This window comes from Sceloporus undulatus, chromosome 2, assembly GCF_019175285.1.
Source record: "Sceloporus undulatus isolate JIND9_A2432 ecotype Alabama chromosome 2, SceUnd_v1.1, whole genome shotgun sequence".
Lineage (NCBI taxonomy): Eukaryota > Metazoa > Chordata > Lepidosauria > Squamata > Phrynosomatidae > Sceloporus > Sceloporus undulatus.
Genome location: NC_056523.1, coordinates 7087567 through 7096241, shown reverse-complemented (window position 1 = coordinate 7096241; position 8675 = coordinate 7087567). Strand labels below are relative to the sequence as shown.

Sequence of the window (8675 nt, the reverse complement as noted above, 5' to 3'; positions counted from 1 at the left end):
TTATATCCCGCCCCTTGAGGTCAATTGGGGCAGCTAACAGCAATAAAATACAATACATTGTAGATCAAAATTCCCTCCCCCCTTAAAAATTTATTAAATCAATTATAATTAAAACCAACTAATTAAACAACATTAACACATACACATTATTACAAGCCAAAAACAAAACAGAAAAAAAAACACAAATAAAACAGTAAACTGTGGTAGCATTTCCAGGGAGGACCTTGGGGACTCTCATAAGAACAGGGTTCCTGAGGCCAGGGTTATCTATTCCGGAAAGGCCTGCCGGAAGAGATCCGTCTTGACAGCCTTTTTAAAGCTGTCTAAAGATGTCAATTGACAGATCTCGTCTGGCAGGTCATTCCATAATCTGGGGGCAACAACAGAAAACGCCCTCTGGGAGGTAGCCGAAAGCCTAGATCTTTGAGGCTGCAGCAAATTCCTCCCAGAGGACCGTAGTGTGCGGGGAGGATTATATGGGAGGAGGCGGTCCCTGAGATAGTTTGGACCCAAGCCATTTAGGGTTTTAAAGGTGATAACCAACACCTTGTACTGGGCCCAGAAACTAACCCAAACACAGTCGCTAGAGGAGAGTGTGACCCCATCCAGGACTGGAGGTTGCAATCCAATTCTTGGTTTTGGGGCTGCTACCATGAGCACCTCTGTCTTGTCCAGATTCAGTTTCAATCTGTTTTTCCTCATCCAGCCCATTACTGCTTGGAGACATTCACTGAGAGAGGAGATGCCATTAGAATTCGAGGCCGACAAACGAGACATGGAGAAATAGATCTGGGTGTCATCAGCGTATTGATAACACCCAGCTTCACAACTCTGAATAATCTCACCCAGTGGCTTCATGTAGATGTTAAATAACATCGGGGACAGTATAGCACCCTGTGGAACCCCACAGGTAAGCTCCCTTTTACTGGAGCAGCTGTCCCCAAGCAGCACCCCCTGGGATCTGCCCGAGAAGAAGGACCGGAACCACTGCAATGCAGTGCCTCCGATACCTAACCCCCTCAGGCGGTCCTAGAGGATGCCATGATCTATTGTGTCGAAAGCCGCTGAGAGGTCTAGGAGCACCAACAGGGTCGCGCTGCCCCTGTCGATGCTCAGACGCAGATCGTCGGTCAAGGCAACCATGGCAGTCTCAACCCCAAAGCCTGTCCTAAAGCCAGTTTGAAATGCGTCTAGATAATCGGTTTCATCCAAGACAGCTTGGAGTTGAAGAGCAACCACCCTCTCAATTGCCTTGCTCAAGAATGGTAGCAAAGAGACTGGTCTATACTTGTTCATATCCAGGGGGTCCAGGGAAGGTTTTTTCAGAAGTGGCCTAACAGCCACTTCCTTCAAACAAGATGGAATATGTCCCTCCCTGAAGGACGCGTTGATGATATCCATAAGGAACGTCCTCAATGCATCCCCCCCCAGACGGTCAGCCACACCTCAAAAGTACATAATGTAGAAGGCTGCACAACTCTCATTCTCCATTACTACTCACCAATACTTGCCTCTGTACAATCACTCTGGACTTGACTACCCATAGAAAGCAAGAGGTGAATGGAGAGATTTCCTTAGAGAGCAAAAGATCTCCATCTTTGCTTTCTCACCTGACTGTAAACAATCCCAGCAATTCTATATTTACTGGTAAGTGAATGTAGCCACAGTGGAAGTTGCCAGAAGTAAACCATATACAGTGGTACCCCGGGATACGAATGCGCCGCCTTACGAAATTTCCGGGTTACGAAAAAAATCCATTGAAAAAAACTGTTCCGGGTTACGAAGGTTATTTCGGGTTACGAAAAATTTTTTGGTGCTTTTCGGCGCTTTTTCGCACGAAATCGCGGCTTTCGCTATTAGCGCCTATGGCTTTTCGGCTTGCGAAAGCTTTTCGGGTTACGAACGCGGCGGCGGAACGAATTAAATTCGTAACCCGGGGTACCACTGTACCAGTGATGGTGAACCTATGGCCCGTGTGGCAGAGGTGGCACTCAGAGCCCTCTCTGTGGGCACATGTGCCGTCGCTCCAGCACAGAGTTTGCCAGAGTTTGTTACTAGAAAGCCAGAGGGACACGGCACTTTGCAATAAATAAGTGGGTTTGGGGTCGCAGTTTGGCACTCGGCTTCTAGAAGTTTCACCATCACTGCCATATACTTTTGAGGTTTGGTTCCCCACCCAAAAGCCATACTCAGTGGAGCATATGATCTTGAAATAAGCCACTGCAAACCTGAGAAAGGAGCCCTACCTGCAAAAGTGAGAGGAAAATTTGATGGGGTGGGAATATTTCGTGAGGCCTGCGAATCGGGGGCCCGGTCCTCCAGCCAGTTGTTGGTTTATTCTCAGGTGCACATCCCTTGTTAGAAAGTGACTGAGCTTACAGAAATACAGCATTAAGGCAGAAAGAGGCTATAGGAATTCAGGATTACCAGCAAAGAGATTGGATCAGCCAAGAGAAAGAGGGAGCCTCACCCAGAGAGTCCAGGATTGCCAAATTCTCTTCCATGACTTCCCTGTGAAGGGCCATTTGGTCTGAGTCCAGCAAGGCCCACTCCTCCTCATTGAAAGACACAGTCACTTTCTCAAAAGCCACCTGGGAGAAGAAATAGGATCTGTAGGCCAAAATTGCTAACCCAGTCAGAAGATAAAACTCTGTAACTTGGTTTCCCCCCCAGTTTAGTTTAGTTAAAAATGCCACGCTGGGCAAGTCTGATGGAAGGAAAGCAAAAAACAGAAAATGCTTCGGTCCTTGAATAAGAAGAGGGGACATAAAAATTCTTCCTGGTTTTCCAGAGATCCTATAACTAAAACCAGCCTAGATATCAAGATAATTTTCCAGGAAGCCCAATTAGAGGAACAAGCTGAGTTGGTGTGTTATTTGAAATACACCAATATGTATCAAAAGACAATTTATAAACAATTAATTGGACATGTCCAGCAAAGGTTACAATATGAAGATGTCCTGGGGAGTCCTTAGTATTTCTGATTAGATATAAATTCCCCTTTTCTGACAAATGTCCAATTTCTTACTGGCTGGATGTCCCATGATGTTAAAGAATAATATATTAACTTGAAGGACAATCAATGAAAGTAGAAAAATTGGACCTGAGACCCTGGGATTTATAGTCTCAGTTTTGTTAAAGACTTCCATCAGCTGTGTCCTTGTCATAATATAAAAATACATATCACATTAGCAGTCTCTCTCTGGTGTTACTTCACGAACAAAGATTCAGGACCTCTAAGGAAGGAGACCCCACTACACTCTGAGAAAGTGTGTTCCACTGTCAAACAGCCCTTACTGTCAGGAAGTTCCTCCTAATGTTGAGCTGGAATCTCTTTTCCTGTAGCTTGCATTCATTGTTCCGGGTCCTGCTCTCTGGAGCAGCAGAAAACAAGCTTGCTCCCTCCTCAACATGACATCCCTTCAAGTATTTAAACAGGTCTATCATAAAACCCACCCGTCCACAATAAAATACAATTAAATATTAAACAATTGTTAAAACAAGGCAGAGGCACCTACGGACAGTAGTGGATGCTTGATAGCTTAATAGAAAATTACTAGGATGTGAATCTGGGAAAGCTTGTCAGAAGAGATATGTCTTGATCGCCTTTTTAAAGCATTCAAGATTGGTCACGTGTCGGATCTCCTTCGGCAGGCTGTTCCATTATTTGGGGGTGGTAGAAGAGGTCCTCTGAGTAACCACAGCCAGCCTAGTTCACAAGTCTTTGCTAGAGGACCTAAGTGTGCGGGGCGGATTATATGGGAGAAGGCGATCTCGTAAGGTGGACCCAAGCCATGAAGGGCCTTAAAGGCTTTAACCAACATCTTGTACTGTGCCCAGAAGTTAATAGGCAGCCAGTGAAAGGATTTTAATATAGGTGTTATGTGGTCACTCATGGATCTTCCAGTGACCAATCTGGCTGCCATATTTTGAACTAATTGGAGTTTCTGGACTAGGTGCAAAGGGTAGCCCTATGTAGAGTGCATTGCAGAAGTCAAGTTGTGAGGTTACCAGCACATGCACCATAGTTTTTAGGTCCTCAAGAGCCAGGAAGGAGGCGCAGCTGGCGTATCAACCAAAGCTGATAACAGGCACTCTTGGCCGTCGCATCTATCTGAGCTGACATCTGGAGCAATGAGTTCAGGAGCACCACCAAACTGCGAACACAGTCCTTTAGGGAAAGTGTGACGCCATCCAGGATCTGTTGACAGACCTCCATTCCTGGCTTAGGACCCCCAGTAACGAGCACCTCCATCTTACCTGGATTCAGCTTCAATCTGTTTTTCCTCATCCAGTCCATTACTGCCTCAAGACATTCATTCAGAGGGGAGATGTCATCCTTAGTTGACAGTATGGTCCAGGGCATGGAGAGGTATAACTGGGTGTCATCAGCATACTGATAGCACCCCGCCCCATGCCTCCAGATGACCTCTCCCAACGCTTTCATGTAAATGTCAAATAGCATTGGAGAAAGGATGGCAGCTTGAAGGACAACAGATTTGAGTTGCTTTAGAGGAGCAACTATCTCTAAGCATTACCATCTGGAATCTGCCTGAGATAAGACCGGAACCACTGCAATGCAGTGTCCCCAATCCCCAACTACCCCAGGCATTCCAGAAGGATACCATGGTTGATGGTATAGAAAGCCATTGAGAGATCCAAAATAATCAAGAGGGTCACACTTCCCCTGTCGATACTTAAGAAAAGATCATCCACTAAGGCAACCATAGCCGTCTCAACTCCATATCCTGCCCTGAAGCCAGTTTGAAATGGGTCTAGATAATCTGTTTCATCCAAGACTGCTTGGAGTTGTAGAGCAACAGGCCTCTCAATCACCTTGCTTAAAAATGGAAGGTGGGAGACCGATCTATAATTATTCATTTCCAAGAGATTTAGGGAGGGCCTTTTCAGAAGCGGCTGACCCACCACTTCTTTTAAACAAAAGGAAAATAGCCCTCCCTAAGAGATGCATTTATAATATATCCCAAGTAAACCTAAAGTGCACCTCCTCCTTGGAGGACCAGCCATGAACATCTCCTCCCATACAATCCTTCCCACATGTTGCCTATCTTGGGAGTTCTTAATTTCCTTTTGTCATACAAGGTTTGGCATTTTAAGCCAAAGATATTTTGTTAACAGTCTCTTTCAGGTAGAGAAAACTCTTCTTGTTACTTTACTTATAATTGTGTGCACACATCCGTGCTTTCAATTTGCCTGCAAATTTGGAGTCACCCCATGCATTTCACAGGGTGTACTAAGCAGTCCTCCATCCAAGTGTAAACCAGGCCTGACCCTGCTTACTTTTCCAGATCAGATGGCATCTGATGCCTTTAAATACTAAGCATCTTCTGGAGAGGGAAAAGGAATAGAGGGGGGCTGCCCTGCTCCAGCTTTATATTACTTTGATTGAGAGTTCCTACATGGCAGGGGATTGGACTAGATGGGCCTTGTGGTCTCTTCCAACTCTACGATTCTATGGGACAAAACAGAATGTAGAAATAATCCAGCTTGAGACCACATTAACTGTCCTGGCTCAATGTTAGGGAATTGTGGGAACAGTAGTTTTGTGAGGCATTGAGCCTTCCCTGTCAGAGATCTCTGGTACCACAACAAACTACAATTCCCAGAATTCCCTAGCACTGAGCCAGGACCATTAAAGTCATCTCAAGCTGGTTTATTTCTGCAGGTAGTTTTGGCCCTACGATTCCACTTTCTTGTGGGATAATAAGCCTTAGGAAAGTGCCAGTGGGGTGTAGTGGCTTGAGCACTGGACTGTGTCAGGTTTAGTGGACTCGGATTCCCCTCTTTGCCAAATTGTGGCCTTTGATCTACATCAAAGCAATTCTTTAAACTTCCCCCCTCTCCTGAAAATCCCATTTCCATCATCATTTCATCTGTCCCAGGAAGGAAGGTGTCCTTTGTTTACCATCAGTGTCCTGCAACAGGAAATGAATAAGGTCATAAACTGCAAACCTCTCCCACTGCTGCTGCCTGTTTCATTTCAGGCTTGCATTTCCTTCTGATTACTACTACTTCTGATTACTCTTTGATCTTTCTTTAATTAAGCATAGTGCTATTTCTCCATATCAAATTATCCCTATATCACCATATTTCCTTATCTACCATATTCCCTAAGGATATGACAGTCTGTGAACCTGGAGACTAGGGTTCGAATCCCTGCTTGGCCATGGAAACCCTCTGGGTGATCTTTGGCAAGACACTCTCTCTCAGCCTCAAAGGGAGGCACTTCTGAACCAATCTTGCCAAGAAAACTCTGGGATAGGCCTGCCTGAGGGTCGACACAAGTCAGAAATGACTTGGAGACACACAACCACAACATCCCATTAGGAAAGCCAGGCTGGTGTAAATAAAGGCTTAAACATTGGAGACCATGGTTCAAACCCCCTCTCAGCCCCACTGGGTGACCTTGGGCCAGTCACACTCTCTCAGCCTCAGAAACAGACAAAGGCCAACCCACATTTGAACAAATCTTACCCAGAAAAACCCACAACAGGGTCACCATAAGTCAGAAATGACTAAAGAAGGCATGTAAAAATAACACATAGGGGTGCCGTAAGTCTAAGATCCAAAACATATTGCTTTGAGACTAGTTTGGAGACCGCTTTAACAGCCCTGGTTCAGTGCTAGGGAATCCTGGGAACTGTAGTTTATGGTGGCCCCAGAGCTTTCAGACAGAGAAGGCTCAATGTCTCCCAAAACCACAGCTCCCAGAATTTCCTAGCATTGAGTCAAGGCAGTTAACGTGGTCTCAAACTGTGTGATTTCTACAGTGTGTTTTGGGCCTAAGATGACTTAAAGGCAATGAACCACAACAACCACCAAAAATGCTGCTTCTAGGAGGACTCTTTTTAGGAGTAAAGTGAGTGTGAAAGCTCCTCCCGCTCCCTCTCCCTCAGCCTCCCCCTTTCTCACTATCTCAGCCTCTCCTCTCCTCACCTCCCCTCCCTTTCTCCCCTCCCCTGCCACTCTCTCAGCCTCCCCTCCCCTCTCAGCCTCTTCCTCCCCATTCTCACCACTGTCAGCCTCCCTTCCCTCCCTCTCAACCTCTCCTCCCTTCCCCTTCCCCACTCTCTCAGCCTCTCTTCTCCTCGTCCTCCCCACACTCTCAGCCTCCCCTCCCACTCAACCTCTCCTCTCCTCCCATCCCGTCCCCTCCCTCTCTCCACCGCTTCCCCTCCCCTGCCACTCTCTCAGCCTCCTCTCCCCCCATTCTCACCACTGTCTCAGCCTCCCTTCCCCTCTCCCTCCCCTCCTTCCCCTCCCCCTGCCACACTCTCCCAGCCTCTCTTCCCCTCGCCCTCCCCACACTCTCAGCCTCTCCTCCCCCTCTGGCCACACTCTCTCAGCCTCTCTCCCATTCTCCAAGTGGAGCCAGCAGCCATCTCCCCCAAGTTGGCTCCCATCTGACTCTACAGACCTCTCCTCCTCCTCCTTTTTCCTCCTTCTCCTTCAGGAACCGGGCCAAAGGGGAGCCTGGATGACCCTCTTCCTCCTCCCCTTCCCTGGCAGACAAAGGGGACGGGTGATGAGGGAGGGAGGAAGGGAGCCCCGCGGGCTGGGGCTCTGGAGGAGGGAGGGAGGAAGGGGAAGAAGGAGGTTGGCCTCTGGGTTCATACTCTTTCTGCCTTTGGAGCAGCCCTGCTTCAAGGAACAAGGGCCAGGACCTAGTCATCCCCAAACTCTGGCCTTCCAGAGGTTTTGGATTTCAGCTCCCAGAATCCCTTGGCTAAGGCGGCTGAGGCTTCTGGGAGCCGGAGCCCAAAATACATGGAGGACCAGCCTTTGGGAATCACTAGTGCAGTGCCTCCCAAACTTTGCTCTCCCATGTGTTTTGGACTTCAGCTCCCCAAATGCCTGGCTATTGGCCAAGCTGGCTGGGGCTTCTGGGAGTTGAAGTCCAAAAACCCTGGAAAACCAAAGGTTGAGAGTGATGGCGGCACCCCTTGAACTGCCCTGGTGTCCCCATCCTCTGGAGTCACTTTGGCCTCTGCCACCAGGAAGATGGGCTTTTTTAAAAAAAATACTCATTTTATTAATTAATATTCTTAATATATGCAATGCATATCATGTTTCTATATAATAATAATAATAATAACAACAACAACAATAACAACAACAATAATTTATTTATAGCCCGCCCAATCACAAGGAATCCAGGCGGGTTACAACAGTAAAAATAAAGAAAAGAAAATACAATAAATAAATAAAATACAATAAAAATATATATGAATATATTCCTGCATTCTGTTACATTTTAACAAGTTGTTTTATATTTCCCCTCCGTGCCCCTTTCCCTGGAGCCATTTCCATCCTTATATTCCATCCAAAATTTCAGTTCATCATCTGGAGGTAATCTTCCATCTTCTTTTCTCAATGCTTTCTCAATAAATACTTTCCAAATACCCTCAAAATCGTTTCTTTTCCATAGTCCTTTTTTTACTTTCAGTTTACATGTCAATTTATCATTAATAGCTAATCTCCAGACCTCTTTGTACCAATCCTCCACTTCTACATCCATTTTCGTTTTCCAACACCTTGCTATTATTAATCTCGCTGCTGTAACCAAATTTGTTACCAAATCTTTTTCTTCTTTTTTCCCATTTCTCTAAGTTATATAACGATAACAAAACTATACTTGGTCATCTATTTTTATC

At 46.2% G+C, this 8675-nt stretch overlaps 1 protein-coding gene across 1 annotated transcript in view; it reads right to left on the bottom strand.

Moving 5' to 3' along the window:
• The window catches only part of LOC121923479 (gastrula zinc finger protein XlCGF8.2DB-like), a 22570-nt gene extending 19929 nt beyond the window's left edge, over positions 1-2641 (bottom strand). Inside the window, exon 1 of the mRNA XM_042453940.1 lies at positions 2471-2641. Coding sequence (XP_042309874.1) covers positions 2471-2525 — 55 coding nt within the window. The 5' untranslated portion in view covers positions 2526-2641. The remainder of the gene's footprint in view (positions 1-2470) is intronic.
• Positions 2642-8675: the final 6034 nt, after the last annotated feature.